Genomic DNA, 23,057 nt, shown 5'->3' on the forward strand with positions numbered 1-23,057 from the left:
GCAGGCCTGCCTTGGTCCTGTGCAGTGCCTGGTCATCCACACCGCTCTTCTGTTTAATGCCAGCCAGGCAATCACTTAATTACCCTTTTGCATAGTAAGCCACCTGGCAGCCAGGTGGAATGTTTCGGCACCAGCCCAGGGTGTATGACAGCAGCATGATGAAGACTCAGAACAGCCAGGGTGGTTTGGACTCACTGGTGTTTATTCCTTTTACAGGCCTTAGTGGTAAAATTCTCTCTGACTCCGTCTCCTATTAATAGAATTAAATACAGTTGAGGGCTTAGAGGAAGAATGGCTTTTAAATAATGTCAGTTGGACACAAATTGACAACATCTTAAAGAGCAAGCAACTGTGTTGCTCCAGAAGAAATACAGCTAGTGACAAGAAGAGATGATAGGAATGTGAGCCTTACACTGTTCAAGTACAAAGAAGGGTGCTCGTGGGTGGCATTGGGAGATGGCTACGTCGATATGAATTCTCCTTTTATCTGTCGCATTCCTCAGCACAGACCTGTCTAGCAGGCCACCCCTGAGTCTAACTGGCACAAACGTGGCCATGCTCCACTCAGCTCTGCATCTGGGGACTCACCTTTCATTTGAACTTCTGAGAAGACCATTAGCAGGGTCTTCTGACCCCATAAGCTGGCATATCACCATTGCTGCAGGCCCCAGAGTTTGCATACTGTTCGCACATACACTTTGTTGTGTCTGAAACACACGCAAACGACCTATTACAGACCCATCTTGCAGAGAGCACTAAACTTGGCACACAAATACAGACTCACAAATCCAAAACAAGACAACCTCACTGTGTAAGTTTCCTGTCGCTTGATGGAAGACAAAGGACAGATGCAGAAAACACACAACAGATACCCACACCCACACAGAAAAGACAAGCTGCTTTTAAAGACCGAGATGTCCAGTGTTATTAAGAAAGAGATGGAGTGGCTGTCTATCGGCATGGGCCTGGAGGTGTCACAAGGGATAATAAAGCTCTCTTTGAGAGTCCTAGAAGAGCCCCAGGTCCAGGAGTCAGGTGCCCTGGGTCCTCACCGGGGCCCTGCCTCCTGATGACCTAACCTTCTCCGGTTAACTGGTTCCTTCTCTCTCCCTCGCTGCAGCTCAGCCAAAGGCCCACGGTGGAAGAACTTCGGGAGCGGAAGATCCTCATCCGCTTCAGTGACTACGTGGAGGTGGCAGATGCTCAGGACTATGACCGGAGGGCCGACAAGCCCTGGACCCGCCTCACTGCTGCCGACAAAGTAAACCTGGCTGGGGGAGGAGAGCGGGAGGGGGGACAGCTGGAACACAGGCAGGTTTCCCATACCCTGCTTTGCCTCTTATATTGGATTTCTCGCCTGCTGCTGGGGAGCCTGTAATGAGACCAGCAACAAAGCCTTAGCCGCAGCCTCAGTAATTGAGTGCAAAGCGCCGGCTGCATGGCTGATGGTGCTGCTCCCCACCACCTTCCTCCAAGGGCTCCAGAGGCCACTGCAGTTCTTGTTCACTACTCGTAGGGTGCACAGGACAGGCATATCATATTGAGCCTGCTGTACAGGAGGAGTCCTGGCAGCATAGTGGTGAAGAACTCGGCTGCTAACCAAAAGCTCGGCAGTTCGAATCCACCAGCCACTCCTTCGAATCCCTATGGGGCAGTTCTGCCCTGTCCTATAGGGTCACTATGAGTCGGAATTAACTCGACAGCAATAGGTTTTTTTGGGTACAGAAAGAGGAAGAGCGGCACTCAGGCTGTGCCCAGAGAAACAGACTAGCAGTTGTATAGACACTAGACAGGTCAAGGGCATGAGGCCCCAGGGTCCAGGCTTATCTCAGACCTTCCACATCAAGAGCACCCAGGGGTGGACTTGCAAACCGCAAAGCCGACAGGGTTGCTGTGTTTAGGGTTCTTGCCACCTAGTAGGAGAACTAGGACGCAGATCACAGAAACGTGGCAGAACATGTGCTACCGCATGAAAAAACTCTCATCAGTTTGGGAAACAAGAAGAATAATACTTTGGCGTTGACAGTTGCCAGGGAGTCAGCTCCAGCTCATGGTGTCCCCATGTACAACAGAACAAAACGTCGCCCGATCCTGCCTCATCCCCGTGATTGTAGTTTTGTGAGTCCGCTGTTGTGGCTATTGTGGTAGTCCATCTCATTGAGGGTTTCCCTCGTTTTCACTGACCTCTTACTTTACGAAATTCTGTCTTAGTTATCTAGTGCTGCTATAACAGAAATACCACAAGTGGATGACTTTAACAAACAAATTTATTCCCTCACAGGCTGAGAGGCTAGAAGTCCGAATTCAGGATGCCAGCTCCTGGGGAAGTCTTTCTCTCTCTGTTTTCTCTGGGGGAAGGTCCTTGTCATCAGTCCTTCCTTGGGTCTAGGAGTTTCTCAGAGCAGGGAACCCAGGTCTAAAGGACAGGCTATTCTCCTGGCTCTTCTTTCTTGGTGATAGGAGGTCCCTCTCCTCTCTGCTCGATTGTCTCTTTTATATCTCAGAAGAGATTGACTCAAGATACAACCTAATCCTGTAGATTGAGTCCTGCCTCATTAACATAAAACCAACCAAACCAAACCCAGTGCCATCGAGTCGATTCCGACACATAGCGACCCTATAGGACAGAGTAGAACTGCCCCAGAGTTTCCAAGGAGCGCCTGGAGGATTCAAACTACTGACACTTTGGTTAGCGGCCGTAGCACTTAACCACTACACCACCATGGTTCCCCCTCATTAACATAACTGTCTCTAATCCTGCCTCATTAATGTCATAGAGGTTAGGATTTATAACACATAGGATAATCACATCAGATCACAAAATGGAGGACAGCCACACAATACTGGGAATCAGGGCCTAGCCAAGTTGACACACATTTTGGGGGGACACAATTCAAGCTATAACACATGTCCTTTACCATGGCCTTTTCTATCAGTTGATGACGTGCTCAAAGAAATCAAGCCAGAGTCTCACCTGAGAAATGCATTTTCACTGAGAGATTTGTCGACTGCAATAAGAAATGCAGCAATGCAAAGGTTAACTCATTCTTAGCTTGCCATTAAATCAAGGATCAAAATGAACCTCTGCTTGGGAATCCTTTGTAATTCTAGTCCATGAGGTCCTGGAAGGCTAAGGGCCTCTATGTTGTTGTTGTTCTTGTTAGGTGCCGTCCAGTCGGCTCTAACTTGTAGCGACCCTATGCACAACAGAACGAAACACTGCCTGGCCCTGCAGCATCCTCACAATCGTTGTTATGCTCGAGCCCATTGTTGCAGCCACTGGGTCAATCCACCTCATTGAGGGTCTTCCTCTTTTCCACTGACCCTGTACTTTGCGAAGCATGATGTCCTTCTCCAGAGACTGATCCCTCCTAACAACATGTCCAAAGTATACAAAGTAAAAAAAAAAAAATTGCCCATCGAGTCGATTCTGACTCATAGTGACCCTGTAGGACAGAGTAGAACTGCTCCATGCAGTTTCCAAGGAGCGCCTGGTGGATTCATACTGCTGACCTTTTGGTTAGCAGCCATAGCTCTTAACCACTACACCACTAGGGTTTTCTCTATACAAATAGTCTAGAAAAATGGTTATGCCCCATGTATGACTGAAAGTGAGGACCCTGGGGTACACTGCGTGCCCTCTCCCAAAGAGTCCTGCTTTTGCCCCATTCGTTCTAGCAGCCCATGGCCTTCTTACACAATACACAATCTTCCACAGCCCCGACTCTGGCTGAATTACCTCCAACCCTGAATCGGAATTCCAGGAAACACAAGTGAAGAATGGAAGCTGCTGCACTTGGGTGGGACCAAAGTGCTGAGGCAGACAGACTTCCTCCTAGAAATGGCCTCTCAAGTGGTGGGGCCACGTCAGACCTTGATGAACGGGGAACTGGGACCTCGTGTGCAATGCTGCACTCACACTCACCGCAGCACAGAAGTCCATGTGAGCGACCCAGGGGCTGACCCACAGTGCAAACGACACACAGACAGGCTGACAGACAGACAGGCCCCGCCACAGGAGAGGCAGCTATCTCAGCGAAACGTGAATAGGAGAGGCTGTCTTCTGTTTTCTTTTATTCACGCTTTCACTGTGATACACTTGCTTACCAAAGATGAGGGTATTAGCAGATTTCAAAGGCACATACAGCATGTCCCCACATGCACCCCACTGAAGTGCTGCGTAGCTGTTGGGGTAGTGAAAGTATCTAGTTCCTCAAAAGCTGTTGGGGTCAGAAGAACAGGAAGTGGTGTCCCCATGATACTGAACATCATCTGATTAGTTCGAAACCCGAGTGCCCCTTCTTTTGCTAGGGTTAGCCACTGATGTGATTGAATTGTGTCCCCTCAAAAGGTATGTTGAAGTCTGGGAGGGTGATGAAGAGAGGGGAGAATACAGCAGGTGCCAAATGGATGTTTGTAGGATTTAATTAGATGGAGCTAGAAGGCCATTCCCAGCAGGGCAGTCAGCTTGAGCAGAGAGTTTGGGGACAAGTGTGAGGTCCACACTGCTGCATGAATGTTCAAGTGGCACATCAGTGCACAATACAGTCATCTTCATCACATTTTCTTTGTTAAAATTCAAGATCTGAGTTCCTTAAAAAAGATGCTGAAGTCCTAAACCCGTACCTGTGAATGTGACCTTCCTTGGAAATAGAGTGACCTAATCCCATCTGAGTGGTGTCTTATAAAAGAGGAAAATGAACACAGAGATTTTGGGAGATGTTTTTATGTGGAGGTGTGTCTATAAGCCAAGGATTGCTGGGAGCCACAGGGAGCTAGGAGAGAGAGGCATGGCCCAGCTGCTTTCGCAGAGTCCACAGAAGAATTGACAAGGCCAATACCCTGATCTGGACCACTAGCCTTCAGAACTGCGGGACAGTACATTTCTGTTCTTTAAAGGCACCTACCATTCTGTTAAGGAGCCCTGGTGAAGCAGAGGTTTAAGTGCTTCGCTGGTGGTGCAATGGTTAAGTGTTTGGCTGCTAACCAAAAGGTTGGCATTTTGAATCCACCACCCACTCCTTGGAAACCCTATGGGGAAGTTCTGTTCTGTCCTATAGAGTCACTGTGGGTCGGAATCAACTTGACAGCAAGGGGTTTGATTTTTTTTTGCTAACCAAAAGGTCGGCGGTTCGAACACCAGTCACTCCAAGGGAGAAAGATGTGGCAGTCTGCTTCCATAAAGATTACAGCCTTGGAAACCATATGGAACAGTTCTACCCTGTCCTATAGGGTCGCTATATGACTTGGAATTGACTCAACAGCAGCAGGTTTGGTTTGGTTTTGGTTACGAAACTGAGACAGCCACTCTGATCCTACTTGAAGATTTTCCATCCTCAGACTCTTCAACACAAATACCAACCAAAGAGCTAAGCCAAAGGGCATGTGTTTAAAATGTCAGGCCTAGGGACAAAGTGAGGGTATCTCCATCCCAGCCCTACCTCCACTTCGGTCCCTCCTACGCCCTGGGTCACGAGGTACCTCTCTTTGCCGCCTGACTACCCAGCCTCCTTCCTCAGCTGCAGCCACATCGGTGGGCTGTGCTATAGGGATAAGGCTTTCAGGGTTGTCTCAGAATATTGGTGCTTACTCAAAATATATCCCATACCCTGGACGGTGAAAGATATCACTGAGGCTTTATAGATCAAGGGGAAAGTAGGAACTGGCCATCACCCATTCTCTTCATTTGGTTGGGGAATTTGATCCACCCTTTCTGTTGTTGTTAGTTGCCATTGAGTTGGCTCTGACCCATGATGACACCTCGTACAACAGAACAAAACATTGCCTGGTCCTGCACCATATACATGGTATTGGTATGCTGGAGTCCACTGGTGCAGCCACTGTGTATTTTGAGTACCTTCCAACCTAGGGGGCTCATCTTCCAGCACTATATCGGTCAGTCTGAAAAGTTGTGATCCACAGAGTCTTCACTGGATAATTTTCAGGAGATCACCAGGCCTTTCTTCCTAGTCTCTCTTAGTCTGGAAGCTCTGCTGAAACCTGTCCACTATGGGTGACCCTGCTGGTGTTTGAAATACCGGTGGCATAGCTTCCAGCATCACAGTAACACATAAGCCACCACAGGTGATAGACAGGTAGTAGCCACCCTTTCCAGGCATAACCGTTCTGAGGTATCTCTGGGGCTTTGATCAGCTTAGTTTGTTTACCTAAGGAAGATGAGCTGCTGGCACTGAAATCTGTGCCTGGGACCCCTGGAGTGGAGCTGCAGTTCATCTGGGGAGGTGTGCATGTGGTGTTGATGTGCAGAGGGAACAGCTCTGGGAGGAGAGGAGGAAAACTACACCTGGGCCAATAGCCTGTCGTCGTCTGCAATTTAGATTTAGGGGGAGGCAGATGCTTGGTAGGTCCCAAAGGACATTTCAGGTGATTTTTTTTTTTTTTTTCTTCTAGTGCAGGAATCCATTTTACATTTTTATATGGCTTTGCTTAAGAAGAAGAAAATATCCTTAGAAATAAAAAGCAAATTCTTTTCCATCTGCCTCTTCGGTATATTTATAGGTGTGTCTCATTTCAGGCTGCCATTCGGAAGGAGCTCAATGAATTTAAAAGCACTGAAATGGAAGTTCATGAATTGAGTAGACATTTAACAAGGTTAGTATTGCATTTGTTTTTGTTTTTCCCCCAAATTGCTAGTAAGCAATGTTGACTTCCAAATCCAACTATCCTGTACCCCTCTGGATCACAAATGGTTTGGTGTGTGCTGTGGGGCCAAGATGGTAAAAAGGTTAACGTGAAGTTACACTTCAGGTTGCTGAGATTAGTTTGTGCTATGACTTTTATCAGGGGAAACCCAAGGAACATTAAAGCCACCAGCTAAAAGTAGCTCTCTGAAAGCCTGGTTTTTAATTCATTCAAACAGAAGAGCAATGAGTGCCCAAATTACAATAACCCCACAGTGGACTTTTGTGAAAACGTAAGCAGAAGAGAAAAGATCATTGCCAAGGTACAGCCAGTCAGCAGAGGCCAAACTTGGGCAAAGTACCAAATCCACGTGGCACTTCCAAAGTGGGTTTCCATCTAATATTCCATGTCATTCTTCCACAGTCCTGTGTGGTGATATTTGGGGAAATTGAGGCATGGGGAGAGTCACGTCATCCCTCAGTGGCACAAATGGTTTGCACTAGACTACTAATTCACAGGTTGGCAGTTAGAACCCATCCAGCAGTGCTGTGGAAGAAAGGTTTGGTGAACTGCTTCCATGTAGATTACAGCCAAGAAAACCTATGGAGCAGAGCTCTGTTCGGTAACACATGGGGTCACCATGAGTCGGAGTTGACTCAACAGCAGTAGGCATGCAGGGCCACATAGCTGCGTAGTGACAGAGCCACTGACTTCATTCTTACAACTCTCCTTTGGCAAATCTTCAGAGAAATGAGACTTAGCCATTATACGTAGTATATCTAGGAGCTCCGGTGGCACAGTGGCTTAGAGATTGGCTGCTATCCAAAAGGTCGGCAGTTCAAATTCACCAGCCACTCCTTGGAAACCCTATGGGGCAGTTCTACTTTGTCTTACAGGGTCATTATGAGTCGGAATCGGCTTGACAGCAATGGGGTTTTAACAGGTGGCACAGTGGTTAAGCGTTTGGCTGCTAACCAAAAGGTCAGTGGTTCGAACCCACCAGCTATTCCTCGGAGAAGGATGTATCAGTCTGCTTCCGTAAAGATTACAGCCTTGGAAATCCTATGGGTCAGTTCTACCCTGTCCCACAGGGTTGCTAGGAGTTGGAATTGACTCCACGGCAACAGGTTTGATATATACAGTATTTAGTGCTTGGACTCAGATGCGAGATTGGGTTCTCCCTGCTGCTGAATCCAGCCTGACAATGTGAGCTGAGGACCACCAGGGCCATCCTGTTTTGCCCCCAGGAGCCTCAGATTAAACCAAAACCTAGAACCATAGGTGAATTCAATGGCAATCAAGTGCTTGCGGAAGCTCGTGCGGGGACATGCCTGTGGCTGTTGCTGTGAGGAACAAGGAGTCTGAGGATGGTTAGGCAGGATTGTTAAACCTCACACATCTGACAGCCTGTCCATCTCGATCTGTTTGTTTTCTAGGTTCCACCGACCTTAACAGTCAAATTCCTCCTGAGTGCTATGCTGTCTTCAAAACATAAATTTATAAGAACCATAAGTGCTGGTATTTATTCACGTCCCCATTATGATGTAATTCTTCTGAACTGCCTTTTTTTAAGAAGAAAAAGAAAAAAAATAAAAGGAAACACAATCAGGATTACATTTGTGAAGATATGATAGCGACCACTCCGTGCTCAGAGCTGCTGACACCACTTCTGCTCCTGAAACGTCTCCTGCCCTGCGGTGGGCCCTAGGGCCCCGGCAGGGTCCAGCATGCAGAGCTGCCCTTGTGCTCCCCATCCAGGCCCAGCAGGCACCATGTTGTTCACTCTTCAGTGAGCCCCCTACTCACAAGTGTCTGTCACCTGAGTCCAAAGAAAGCTGAGGTGGTGGATTTAATCTGAGGATGACTGGTTGGCCTTCGAGACTTGGCCAAACGCACTTGGTCCAAATGTAGTGTCTGGTTTGGGGGCACCGTAGAAGAGTGATGCTGAGAGGGAACGTTGTTCTCAGTTGTCCCTGTCCTTACTCTCCTTTCAGACCATCTTCCACACAGTGAACAAAAAAGGAAGGGCCCTGATCTGGGTGAGTCTAGTTGATTGTTGGTCTTAAAGTGTATGTGCTCTGGGAGGGGGAGACTGGTGCTGAGCGCCTGTCCTGTCCCCCTGGTCCAGGAAGCTTTAGTTTAGGGGAGAAAGTTGTCATCTTCTCCATTCCCATTAATTGACCCACCCTTGTTAGGAAAGCCAAATGTCCCAAATGATCTTGTACACACAACCAGCCATTGCTAAGGTACTTGTAGGGCAGAGCATACATGCTTATGAGCAGAAGGACCATATTGAGGGCATGCAGGCTTGGGTAAGAAACTCTGCTTGGCTACTGTCCTTCATTTTCTCTGTGTGCCCCAGGCTGGAGGTTGTATGTCTTAGAAGTTAATGGCTTCTGAGTATGGGACCAACCAGTGCATGTTAGCCAGAAACCATTCCCATAAGACTGGCTTTCCAGTTGCAGATGGACTGGTACCCCAGATCACTGGGTGCCTTTCTCTTCTCCTTTTTCTGCACTGGAGCATTTCTGTGGAGAAGTCCCAGAGTTAGGCATCTGCCAGACTCATACAGCCACCAACACCAGCCTTGCCTGCCCGTGGTGGACCTTCCTGCTCCTAGTTATCCAGACAGAATCCTTCCTCTCCTTCAAGATGCTGATTGGAGAGGTAGATCTCCAACGAGAGTGGTTGGGATGTATGTACAACTCGCCTACACACACGGTACCCCAGAAAGGCAGCAGCCAGTTAGCCGAGGAATACCGGGGGTGGCTATGCAGTGAGGGGAAGGACAGCTCCTAAAACCCCAGCAAGTGTCAAAATGAGCCCTGCTGCAGCCTTTTTGGTTTTCTTTCCTGACAGAGCTAGTGGGTCCCCCACCCCAAAGCTCTGCCCAGCCTTCTGTAGTGGTTTCATAGTTGCCACGGCTCTTCTGGGAATGGTGAGCTCTCCGCCACAGGTGCCCAGGACTTAGAAATATGGCAGCTTGGCCCTCTCGGACACAGAGGTACCTGTCCCCCACCATGAGCCTGTAGGACGCAGGTTCCTCTGAGCACGAGCCCGTATCAGTGAGGCCATTTCATTCTACGCAGGCATTAACTCCTCAGAGGTTGGTGCTGGCCCAGGAGCTGTGCACATTTTTTGGAGAGCTCAGGGCAGTTCTTGAAGGCAGTGCCCACCAGCCGTGGGAAGCTGTCAAGGCTTTCTGCCTGCACCTGGAGCAAGCACGCTGCTGCCCCGCCCAAGGAGGGCACCGTTAAGAAACCTTTCTTTGAATGTTGGATCTGAATAGTTACTGCCTTGGGGAGAAGTATCGTTCAGGGAAAATGTGGTCTGGATTTTCACGTGGCTGTAAATACAATCTTCCCAAAAGGCTTACTGACGTTTGAATGTGCATATGGAATGACGAAAGATTGAAGGCTCTTTCGTTTGGCTTCTCCACGAAGGGCCCTTGTCCCAGGGAGAGATGCCTGCGGCCCGGCGTGGAGGTAGGGTTTCCCCCAACTTGCCGCCATGTCTCAGGCAGCATAGCTCGCCTTGGCCTGACCCACGGCCCTCCCCTGGCTAAGGAGCGAGTCCTAAGGGAAAGACCATTCAACAGACTGCCTCCTCCCACCAATGCCAATGGCTCCTCTGCTGGCCTTGGTGCTTGGGCCCTTGAAATTCCCTGGGAGCTAACACCCAAATCGATTCTTCCGCCCAAAGTGCCCTGTGGCTGCAGCCCACTTGATGTGTGGAAGAAACAGGGAAAAATGCACCCTTCTCTTCTCGCACAGCACCTTTTCCAGAAGTCACTTGCAGAGTCAGGGGTGAGTGCCTCCCAGGCCCCTGACAGTGCACCTGCCATCCGGGCGGTGGTCTCAAGCCTATTTGAAGTGACTCTGAAGCAGGCTCAGCAACCTCCACGGACTGCAGGCAGGCAGGCCCTGAGCTGCGTTTTCACTTTCTTAAACCCACGAGGTCTTTAGAGAAGTCTATATCCATTTTTTTCTTTATTTTTTTGCCACATTGTTATGACAACTGAAGCAATTTGTGTTACTTTCTAAGATGGCAATTTGACATTAATTAGGAAAAGCGAAGTAGGCTAGGCAGTTTAAAACACACCCCTTTTCTGAAAAAGCTGCAGTTTTCAAGTCAAGCTTTATTTTGCGCAGAAAAATTCACAGCGGAGCGTTTTGTCATTTGGATTAGCATGAGAGGAAAATGTGAAATGTCCCAAAACAAATGTTTCCCTCTCAAAAGTAGACATTGCCCCAACACTCCCATCTCCCTTTGGTGACCGAAGGAAGAGACTGCCATTGGCCTATTCGCGTTTTCACAATTGCCGATCCCCTCCCCCCCAGAGGCTCTCAACAGCCCTATAAACCTTTTAAAATGTTAGCCTTTATGTCAGATTAGAGAAACCAAGCAGCGTGACAGTAAATGTGATGAAAACCTCCGAGTTTATTTTTCTCCCGCTTACGAACGTGTATTTCTATTTACTGGATGAAAATCGTGGTGTTTACTTCCATGAATGGACTATCAGGATCTCCCTGCACGCAGCCAGGCAGGGAGCAAAGGTCACCTTACATGACTCTTCCTTCCCACATGTCTGTTAGCCCCCAAACCAGTGGCTTTTCCCAGTTGCTGATGGGGTGTCTGTACATAGTCTGTCCTTGTATAGGAGTGCACGCGGTGACTTGGTCCCTGCTCTCCTGTGTTGTAATGTAACAGATGATGGTTGTATGAAGAAGACAATGTAAATAGAATACAAATGAAACTGGATCTCTATGGCCTAGGTTTTGTACATACAGAAACTGCATGGTACTTAAATTATTGTTCGTCTCTGATGATGTATGCAGTTTCTTTAAAAACAACAAAAAAAGTTAAAAAAAAAAAAATCATTTCCATGACTCTTGTGTGCTTTATCAACCACTAAGCAGGAACCTCCCAAAATACTTTGGCTGGGGAGGGGAGCTGGGGGCAAGAGGGAAGTCAGCTCATCTGCAAAACAGTATGTGTGGCCCGAGATGCAGGAAAACCTCATGGATCTGGTGTTACTGGGGAAGGAAGGATTCTTGCACATCAGTGAATTCCTAGATCATTCTCTTCTTTTTTTTTTTAATACACATATTGTTTTGTGACATTTGTTAACAAACCCACAACATGTCAACTCTCTCCCTTCTTAAACTTGGGTTCCCTATTACCAGGTTTCCTGTCCCCTCTTGCCTTCTAGTCCTTGCTCCTGGGCTGGTGCACCCCTTTAATCTCGTTTTGTTCCATGGGCTTGTCCAATCTTTGGCTGAAGGGTGAGCCTCGGTAGTGACTTCATTAATGAGCTGAAAGGGTGTCCAGGGGCCATGCTCTCAGGGTTTCTCCAGTCTGTCAGGCCAGCAAGTCTGGTCCTTCTTTTTGAGTTAGAATTCTGTTCTACATTTTTCTCCACCTCTGTCCAGGACCCTCTATTATGATCCCTGTCAGAGCAGTCAGTGGTGGTAGCCAGGCACCATCTAGTACTGGACTCAATATGTTGGAGGCCGTGGTAGGTGTGGTCCATTAGTCCCTCTGACTAATCTTTCCCTTGTGTCTTAGTTTTCTTCATGCCTTCTTGCTCCTAAAGGGGTGAGACCAGTAGAGTATCCTAGATGGCCACTTACAGGCTTTTAAGACCCCAGACGCTATTCACTTACGTAGAATGTAGAACATTTTCTTTATGAACTAAGTTATGCCAGTTGAACTAGATGTTCCTCGAGACCATGGTCCCCACAGCTCTCAGCCCAACAATTTGGTCCCTCAGGGAGTTTGGATGTGTCTATGGAGCTTCCATGACCTTGCCTTGTACAGGCTGTGCTGGCTTCCCCAGTATTGTGTACTGTCTTACCCTTCACCAAAGTTACCATTTATCCAGATAATTTTTTAATACTAGGACCTTTTACCTTCCTAATATTTTTACAGGAATATTTTATATTCTGTAAGAGTATCAATGCTGTCCTTTACTAACCTGGGAGTAAAAAAGAAAAAATTGCCATTGAATCAATTCAAATGCATGGTAAACCCATGTATGTCAGAGGACTATGCTTCATACGGTTTTCAATGGCTGTTTTTTTAGAATTAGATTGCAAGGTCTTTCTTCTGAGGTGTCTCTGGGTAGACTCGAACCTCCAGCCTTTTGATTGGCAGCAGAGCTTGGTAACTGCTTATATAACCCAGGAACTCCAATCTGGGAATAATGAATATAAATTAACCTCTTGTTAAATCACTCAGGGTTGAAAAAGTTTTTAGCTACAACATTTCTGATCAGCGTCTGATCTCTAAAATCTACATGGTACTGCAAAAACTCAACAACAGAAAGACAAATAACCCAATTAAAAAATGGGCAAAGGATACAGACACATCACTAAAGAAGACATTCAGGTAGCTAACAGATACATGAGGAAATGCTCACAATCACTAGCCATTGGAGAAATGCAAATCAAAACTACAATGAGATACCATCTCACCCCAATGAGGCTGGCATTAATCCAAAAAACACAAGATAATAAGTGTTGGAGAGGTTGTGGAGAGACTGGAACACTTATACACTGCTGGTGGGAATGTAAAATGGTACAACCACTTTGGAAATCAATCTGGCGGTTCCTTAAAAATCTAGAAATAGAGCTACCATATGATCCTGCAATCCCACTCCTCAGAATATATCCTAGAGAAATAAGAGCCTTTACACAAACAGATATATGCACACCCGTGTTCTTTGCAGCACTGTTTACAATAGCAAAACGATGGAAGCAACCAAGGTGTCCATCAACACATGAATGGATAAATAAATAAATTATGGTATATTCACACAGTGGAATACTACGCAATGATAAAAGAATGATGAACCCGTGAAAACATTTCATAACATGGAGGAATCTGGAAGGCATTATGCTGAATGAAATCAGCCTGTTGCAAAAGGACAAATATTGTATGAGACCAATATTATAAGAACTCCAGAAATAGTTTAAACACAGAAGAAAATATTCTTTAATGGTTATGAGGGTGGGGAGGGTGGGAGAGGGGTTTTCACTAATTAGATAGTAGATAAGAACCAAAAGCAAAGAAGTTCCCTGAATACAGCCAGAGTAGCAGGGGTGGGGGCCTGGGGACCATGGTTTCAGGGAACATCTAGGTCAACTGGCATAACAAAATGTATTAAGAAAACATTCTGCATCCCACTTTGGTGAGTGGCATCTGGGGTCTTAAACGCTAGCAGGCAGCCATCTAAGATGCATCGATTGGTCTCAACCCACCTGGAGCAAAGGAGAATAAAGAACACCAAAGATACAAAGTAATTAGGAGTCCAGGAGACAGAAAGGGCCACATAAATCAAAGACTACATCAGCCTGAGACTGGAAGAACTAGATGGTGCCTGGCTACAACCCATCACTGCCTTGACTGGGAACATGACAGAGAATCCCTGATGGAGCAGGACAGGAGTGGGATGTAGACCTCGAATTCTCATAAAAAGACCAGACTTAATGGTCTGACTGAGACTAGAGGAATCCCGGGGGTCATGGTCCCCAAACCTCTGTTGGACCAGGGCAGGAACCATTCCCGAAGACAACTCATCAGACATGGAAGGGACTGGACAATGGGTAGGAGAGAGATGCTGATGAAGAGTGAGCTACTTCTATCAGGTGGATACTTGAGACTGTGTTGGCATCTCCTGTCTGGAGGGGAGATAGGAGGGTAGAGAGGGTTAGAAACTGGCAAAATTGTCATGAAAGGAGAGACTGGAAGGGCTGACTCATTAGGGGGAGAGTAAGTGGGAGTATGGAGTAAGGTGTATATAAGCTTATATGTGACAGACTGACTTGATTTGTAAATGTTCACTTAAAGCTCAATAAAAAAAAAAAAGACCAGAGTTAATGGTCTGACTGAAACTAGAAGGACCCCAGAGGGCATGGCCCCCAGACCCTCTCTTAGCCCAAGACTGGAACCATTCCCAAAGCCAACTCTTCAGACAGGGGTTGGACTGGACTATAAGACAGAAAATGACACTGGTAAGGAGTGAGCTTCTTGGCTCAAGTAGACACATGAGACTATGTGGGCAGCTCCTGTCTGAAGGGGAGATGAGAAGGCAGAGGGGGACAGAAGTTGTCTGAATGGACACGGGAAATAAAAGAGTAGAAAGAAGGAGTGTGCTGTCTCATTAGGGGGAGAGCAAGTAAGAATATATAGCAAGGTGTATATAAGTTTTTGTATGAGAGACTGACTTGATTTGTAAACTTTCACTTGGAGCACAATAAAAAAAATTTTTTTTTAAAGAAAGGTAAAAATCACTCAGGATCTTCACGGTATCAGTTATCATTCAGCCTTATGTAGCAACAGTGCCTTCAGGGGCTGTTGGGGTGTGACTGCCTAAGCAGAATGACCCGAGACTACTTTGTTTTTTGAGTACTTCCATCTGTCTCCTTTCTTGAGAAGGCTGAGTCCTGTACAGCAAAGTGCAAGAGTTTTATCACCTAACCTTGTAACTAACCTGTCTTTTTGAAGCCTTTGGGGAAATCAAGAAAGTCTTCCCTCTTGCTGGCTGCATTCTACATAGGGGAAGTTGCTGGATGACACAGCCCTAGCACAGTGCTGCTCACAAGCTGTTGTGAGCAGAATCACCAACCTGGGAGTTTGTTAAGATGTGGATGCTGACTCATTAGGTCTGTGTGGGGCTTGAGATTCTGCATTTCCAACAAGCCCCCAGGGAGAGCTGATGCTGCAGGTCCAGGGACAACACTTTCTTTACAAGTAGCGAGGGCTTGGGAGAACCATCCAAATGGAGCCACTTGACCTCTTCTCTGGGACTCTCCAGTCTGCTAAAATCTGAGTGACGCCATGTGCTGTTCATCTCTTTGCAGAGGAACAGCAGCTAAGGTCCCACTGGACTCAGGGCCCGGTAGGTAGCATTCGCACACGGATGTCTGCTCAGAACCCCGCCTGTGCAGGCGGAGGGCCGCTCCAGCAGGAGTGACTGCTGCAGAAGGCGCGAGGGGCCTACACAAAGGTCTTAGGTCTCATGCTGCCCCCTGCTCACATCGGGGCTCTCGGTCTTTGATAAATCTAATCTGCAGGTTTTAATACCAATTTTCTAGGAAAATGAAAGGGCTAAGGGGGTGGGGGGGAGGCTTTGATAGAGCCCCCACAGGCCCTGCCTTACAAGAGGGGAGGGAACTGGCCCTTATCTTACTAAGAGGGAGCTCTGTCTGAAGTGCAGAAAGGTTTTGTTTACACACTCGAAATGGGAAGAGGGAGCAGGGTGTGTCCATCCATGTATCTTCCATCCTCTGACACAGTGGCTCTGCCATGGCACCTAACCAAGCCATTTAATTTCTCTGGGCCTCAGTTTCCTCATCTGGAAAGTGGGAGCATTCAATTAGATGTTCTCCAGTGTTCTTTAGAATATCAACATGCTTCGATTTGGTGACATCTGAAATTTTTAAAACACTCAACATAGCCCTTAGGAAAGAATGAGCTTTTGGTAAAGTCTGCCCGTACAGTCTCTCAGAACAGTTTGGATTCCTGTCCTTCAGACCACCTGCAAGTCTGACATCTGTTCCTGCCATCCTGCCCTGGGTTGGCCTCCCAGAGAGCTGGTTGGTACTGGGGTCTGCCCTCTCCCACGTGTTTCTGTCAATCAGATTATCCTTCAAACACCAGATTACCCTCCAACCCTCTGAGCAAAGCACCCTGGGGAGGGGCTCGCGTACCTTGGCCAGTGATGCCTCAGACACAACCTGTTGCTCTCTACAGCACCCCAACTTTGAGGGTGCTTCATTGATGTGGCTGAGTTACTTCCACCTGATCATTAATCCAAAGGACAAGTTTGATGCTGGGAACACCATCTCCTGCTCCCATGCCTTAGGCAATCTCCATGTTAGTGGCTTCCAGTGACTCCGTCGCTCAGATCTGCCTTGAGCGCCTGACCCATGTTTCCTAATGTCAAAAGAAGGAGTGTAGCAAGAGGCACGGCCCAGCGCGACCTGGGATCAGATTCTGGTTCCATCCCTTATTCACAGGGTAACCTTGGGCAAGTTATTTAACCTCATAGTGCCTCAGCTGCCTCATCTATAAAAGCGGACTAACAGCGCCCAGCCTATACGGCCATTATGAGGATTGAATGAAATGACATATGTGAAGTGCTTAGAACAGTGTCTGACATATAGTAAGTCCTTACTACTAAATGCTGACTCTTACTGTTGCTAGACTCTTCTACGTATGTCTTACAAGCACCTCACACACAATACAGTATGTCCCAGACTAACCTAATTGTCCCAATCCTGTTCCTCCTTGAATTTCTCAGCGAATGGCATTACCTAGAAGTCACCTTCTTTCCACTTCCAATTGATCATGAACACCTTCCAATTTAGTTCTAGACTCTATCCCACCCTATTCAGCATCAAAAAAAAACTAAAAGTAAGTTTTTTTAGCATCATTGCTATTTAATTAAGGTCCTCATTACCCACCTAGATTATGGCAGTAATGGTCTCCTTCCTTGTGCCTCAACCCATCTAATCCTGCAGCCTGAGTGCTCTGTCCAAATACAGACCTGGTTACACCGGTGTCTTGCTTGGCTCCCCAGTGGCCCCCCCACTGCCTTACAGGTAAATGCTCAGCTCTCCACTGCACCATCCAAGGTGACGGTGTGCTCCCTACTTGCTTCTCCCAGCTCCGCTTCCCACCCCTGCTATGTCCTTCTGCTCCACAGTCATGGAGCCCAGCAAGGGTGGCTGTTGACCTGGCTGTGCTGCGGTGATCATCTGAGGGATGACCAGGGTTTAATAAGGGCCTCTGGGTACTGAGGAGTCCTTGGGTGGTGAAAATGGTTAACGAAAGGTTGGAGCTAACTGAAAGGTTGGAGGTTCGGTCCACTAAGTGCCTCACAAGAAAGGCCTGGCCATCTACTGCTGAAAATCACCCCTTGAAAGCCCTATGGAGCACAGTTCTACTCTGACACACATGGGGTCACCAAGAGTGGGAGTCAACTTAATAGCAACTGGACTTTTTTGGGTACTGAACTTTCCCAAAACAACTCCAAGAAGAACTTTGCTTAGGGAACCTCAGAATTCTAATAAGGATCCAGGGTAGCCATGCATACAAAACAAACCAAACAGGAATAATCCATATAGTTGTCCCCTCTGGCGCCTGACAGGTGGCATGGCACCTCTGATTTCTGATTCCTGCTTACAGGGCACGTGATTGCTATTGATATCACCAATGTTGTTGTTAACTGCCATCGAGTTGGTCCCAACTCATGGCGACCCCATGTATTACAGGGTAGAACTGTTTCATAGGGTGATCTTTATGGAAGCAAATCGGTAGGCCTTTCTTCCACGGAGCCCCGGCGTAGGTTCAAACCATTGACCTTTAGGTGAGCCGCCAATCACAAACCACTTGTGCCACCCAGGCTCCTGGTACCACCACTAGCAGTTCCCACATATGAGTCACTTACTACATACTAGGCACTGCGTGATGCCATTTTCATGTGCCATTTTATTTAACCCCTAAAACACCTTGGTTATTGATGAAAGAACACAGGCCCCGCAACAACAACGTGGGCAAGGACACACAGGTGGAAAGTGGAGGAGTGAGTGGCCTCCAAACCCAGGTCTGTTTGACTCACAAGCAACGCGCTTGACCTCCATGCTAGACCCAGGCATGCACTGTACTGCCTCCACCTTCTCAAGTTCGCACTTTCTCAGCTTCCCACCAATGGTCCCAGTTGCCCTTCTAAGTGATGACATCATCTTCTGACACCAGGGACGATCCTATAGACCAGGAAGGATAGCGTTCTCCAGGCTTCCCAGTAGGGAGAAGCCATTTCTTTAACCCAGGTCCTCCCTCCAGCCCTGGGTTGGGTAGGCTGAGGGTCCCCACCGGAGGGGACCTCCCACTGCTCTCTGACAGTCAGCCAATATTTATGACTTCCTGCAAGGGGAATCATGTTGAATGAAGCACTTGCTCAGCATGGGCCCTACCCACAGCTGTTGAGAAGGCAGGAAGAGAACAGCATGGGCCCTCCCCATAGCTGTTGGGAAGGCAGGAAGAGAACAGCATGCTACCTGGTGACAGAGAGGAAGAGCAAACACACCAGACAATCAATCACATGGTACATCCAGTCCTTTCCCTGAAAGCCATCTGGTAAAAAGGGGTTCTGCTGTTTATGTGCCATTAATCAGAGAATGTGCTCCTCATTTCATAATAGGAAGCCACGATCACCAAATGTGTCCACGGAACAACACCGCAGCTGAAGACAAAGGGCCCTCATTTAAAGAACTAATGAATTTGTTTTCAGAAGAGACAGGAAGTATCAACGATAAGAGCAGAATTTATTAATTCTTCTTCCAGGCTCTGATACTGGTTGCTATCAAGTGTGTCAGAGTAGAACTGTTCTCCATATGGTTTTCAATGGCTGGTTTTCAGAAGTAGATTGCCAGCCCTTTCTTCCCATGTGCCTTGGGGTGGACTTGAACCTTTCAGTTAGCAGCTGAGCTCATTAACCATCTGCACAGCTCAGGAATGCCCCAGGCTGTAATAACCAGTTCAAATTCATGCCACACTGACCTGGGATTCCAGGGGCCCATTTCTCTTCTTCCTCTGTAATAGATTCAGACTTTGTACCTCATGGGGCCTCCGAGGCTCAGTTTTTCCTGTGTGGTGGTATTTTAGCTATTGTTTTTCCTTTAATAAAAAATAAGAGACAGAATTGGTGGAAAGGAGGGAGAAAGAGTATGTCTGTTCCTTAATTACCAACCTGGAGTGGGATGGCTGTCACTGACCCTTGCCCAGTGAGGTCTCTGTGGTTCAGGATAGGCTGAAGGCAGAAGGCAAGCCAATCTTTTTAGCTGTGCAGGTAAAATACTTTATACCAGTCCAGTTGCCATAGAGTTGATTCCAACTCATGGCAACCCCATGTGTGTCAGAGTAGAACTGTGCTCCACAGGGTTTTCAATAGCTGATTTTTCAGAAGTAGATTGCCAGGTCTTTCTTCCGAGGTACCTCTGGGTGGACTCAAACCTCCAACCTCTCAGTTAGCTGCCCAGCACATTAACCGTTTACACTACCCTTGTTGTTGTCGTCTCTTCTGACTCATGGCAACCCCATGTGCTACAGAGTACAACTGCTCCATAGGGTTTTCTTGGCTGTAATCTTTGTGGGAGCAGATCACCAGGCCCTTCTTCCACAGCACCACTGGGTAGGTTTGAACCACCAACCTTTAAGTTCATAACAAAAAACCCACTGCCGACGAGTCAATTCCGACTCACAGCTACCCTATAGGACAGACTGGAACTGCCCCGTAGAGTTTCCAAGGAGCATTAATAGTCAAGCATAAATCACTTGCACCACCCAAGGACCTTTGTACCACCCAGGGATTCCTGAAATACTTTACACATCCACTGAATTTATTACCTCAGAGAGTCACCACTGGGGCGGCACGCGGTAAAGGCTTTGTCTCCCTCAGCCATCCCACAGCACACCCCCCCCAACTCCCAGGGGGCCTGCCCAGCCCTGCTGACATGGTGACAGGGGGAGCCCATGGTGGACAGACTTCTGGGCCTTTTGTTTCAAAACCTGAGCCTCTTGGAAGGCCTCAGCTACCTCAATGAAACCCCAGCATGCTGGCTCCACCCCCTCAGGAGAAGGCCCTGGAGGTAAAACATGAAAAATAAAGTCTGGCAGAAAGCTAGCCACCTTCACACTGTGTGCCGCCGTGTGCCGCCCTGTCATTTGGGTGGGAAGGGGAGGGCAACTTTTCCACGCCATCGGTAAATATTTACTGTTATCTCTGCCAGCCCCGGCTCATGCCATCACCCCACTGCTTAACATTCATCCAACAGGGCGACAAGAGCCCCTTGTGGCAGTTTACCTGTGGGTTTTCCTCAGTCCTATCTCCCTGACTTGGTTAAGACAAAGCCACAGGACAAACCCCTCTGCTGACCCTTCTTCACAGAAAAGTACACGCAATAGCGTGCTTCCATTTAGGCTAACAGAAGTTGCTTCTGAGAAAGTACAGAGAGTTCTCACGTTATTGTTAACTAAAGTCCATAGTTCATGCTGGGGTCACTCTGTGTTGTACAGTCCTATGGGCTCTGACAAATGCTAAAGGTCATGTGTCCCCCATTACAGTATCATACAGAACACTTCCCTGCCCTAAAAATGCCCTGGGCTCTACCTATTCACCTTCCCCTCCCCCGGAGCCCAAGGCCACCACTGATCTTCTCACTGTCTCTATAGTCCTGCCTTTTCCAGAATGTCATATACGTGGAATCACACAGCATGGCATGTAGCCTTCTCAGACTGACTCTCAGACTGACTTCTTTTAAGGTTCCTCCATGGCTTTTCCTGGCTTGATAGCTCATTTCCTTTGATTGCCTCCACCCCCCACCCCCCCCTTTTTTTTTTCCATGTACACATATTTCTTTCCCATTGAAAAATTTGGTTAAACTTATTAAAACAAACAAAAAAAGCACTGTGTTGGCTGCCCTTAAGACAATATGCGAACTAGGAAGTTCACCTGCGTGTGTCACGTCTGCCCTGGCAGACCTTATTAAAATCATATCAAATGTAAAAACCTAGGAACAGGCCACAATAAGGAAATGGAGGGATTTTTTAGGCCATCTAGCAGTTGGTCAGAAAGATGGAGACCCCCCACCCCGCCCCGCCCCCGGCCACACAATGAGAGTTTGGCATTTAGCAGTCCTATTTCAGGCATGGACACACCCACCTCTGTGCCCAGAGATAAGCACTCCTTACTATTTTGAGTCATTGTAAGGACATGGTTCGTGCCCTCCAGGAACCAGCTAGCAACGCATGAGCGGCAACCGTGCAGGTGCTGCACCAAATTGTTGGGGTGGGGGGAAGGGGGAGGATGAACAGTGGTTCCTTTGGGTTTGGAGGGTGGTTGAGAGACATTTGAAGCAAAAAAGTCTCTGATATGGGCAGAAGAGGTGTGGACTGTTGTGCTGGGATTTGACACACTTAACAAAGGTTGGTGCAGAGGTTAGTGCGCTCAGCTGCGAACCAAAAGGTCAGCGGTTTGAACCCACCAGCCAGTGGGTTTGGTTTTTGGTTCTGACCACAGGCTCCAGTCAGGGGGAAGGGGGGTCGTCCAGACCACAGTATCACCTGGTGGACTCCCCCTATCCATCTGAGAAGAAACATCAGGTGACAGGAAAACTGACCCCAACCAGGAGGAGGGCACCCAGCCCCCTTCTTCTGGGCTCTGCCCCACACAGGCAGCACATTGGAGGACCTCCTTCCCCACTGTGACGGACTGAATTGTGTCCCCAAAAATGTGTGTCAACTTGGCTAAGCCATGATTCCCAGTATTGTGTGATTGTCCACCATTTTGTCATCTGATGTGATTTTCCTATGTGTTGTAAATCCTACCTCTGTGATGTTAATGAGGCAGGATTAGAGGCAGTTATGTTAATGAGGCAGGACTCAATCTACAAGATTAGGCTGTGTTTTGAGTCAATCTCCTGAGATATAAAATACAGAAGTGAGCAGAGAGGCTGGGGACCTCATACTATCAAGAAAGCAGTGCTGTGCAGTAGCAAAACGATGGAAGCAACCAAGGTGCCCATCAACACATGAATGGATAAATTATGGTATATTCACACAATGGAATACTACGCATTGATGAAGAACAAGGATGAATCTGTGAAACATTTCATAACATGGAGGAATCTGGAAGGCATTATGCTAAGTGAAATTAGTCAGTTACAAAAGGACAAATATTGTATAAGACCGCTATTATAAGAACTTGAAAAATAGTTTAAACACAGAAGAAAATATTCTTTGATGGTTACAAGAGTAGGGTGGGAGGGAGGGAGAGGGGTTTTCACTAATTAGATAGTAGATAAGAACTATTTTAGGTGAAGGGAAAGACAACACACAATACAGGAGAGGTCAGCATAACTGGACTAAACCAAAAGCAAAGAAGTTTCCTGAAAGAACTGAACACTTTGAAGGCCAGCATAGCAGGGGCAGGGGTTTGGGGACCATGGTTTCAGGGAACATCTAGGTCAATTGGCATAATAAAATCTATTTACAAAACGTTCTGCATCGCACTTTGGAGAGCAGCATCTGAGGTCTTAAACGCTAGCAAGCAGCCATCTAAGATGCATCAATTGGTCTCAACCCACCTGGAGCAAATGAGAATGAAGAACACCAAAGATGCAAGGTAATCATGAGCCCAAGAGACAGAAAGGGCTACATGAAGCAGAGACGACATCAGCCTGAGACCAGAAGAACTAGATGGTACCCAGCTACAACCAATGACTGCCCTGACAGGGAATACAACAGAGAGAACCCTTGAGGGAGCAGGAGAGCAGTGGGATGCAGGCCTCAAATTCTCGTAAGATAATGGACTTAATGGTCTGACTGAGACTTGAAGGACCCCGGAGGTC

General features: G+C 47.5%; 1 protein-coding gene across 6 annotated transcripts in view; it reads left to right on the top strand.

Annotated features, from left to right (window-relative positions):
* Positions 1 to 11,742, top strand: part of PHACTR1 (phosphatase and actin regulator 1) — a 697,605-nt gene extending 685,863 nt beyond the window's left edge. For 4 of the 6 annotated variants that reach the window (XM_049883909.1, XM_049883923.1, XM_049883902.1 and 1 more), the window contains 3 exons: positions 1,121 to 1,261; positions 6,536 to 6,612; positions 8,079 to 11,742. In XM_049883909.1, coding sequence (XP_049739866.1) covers positions 1,121 to 1,261; positions 6,536 to 6,612; positions 8,079 to 8,094 — 234 coding nt within the window. In that variant the 3' untranslated portion in view covers positions 8,095 to 11,742. The remainder of the gene's footprint in view (positions 1 to 1,120; positions 1,262 to 6,535; positions 6,613 to 8,078) is intronic. The other 2 variants (XM_049883943.1, XM_049883933.1) reach the window with 2 other exon arrangements.
* Positions 11,743 to 23,057: the final 11,315 nt, after the last annotated feature.

The sequence above is a fragment of the Elephas maximus genome, chromosome 1, assembly GCF_024166365.1.
Source record: "Elephas maximus indicus isolate mEleMax1 chromosome 1, mEleMax1 primary haplotype, whole genome shotgun sequence".
NCBI lineage: Eukaryota > Metazoa > Chordata > Mammalia > Proboscidea > Elephantidae > Elephas > Elephas maximus.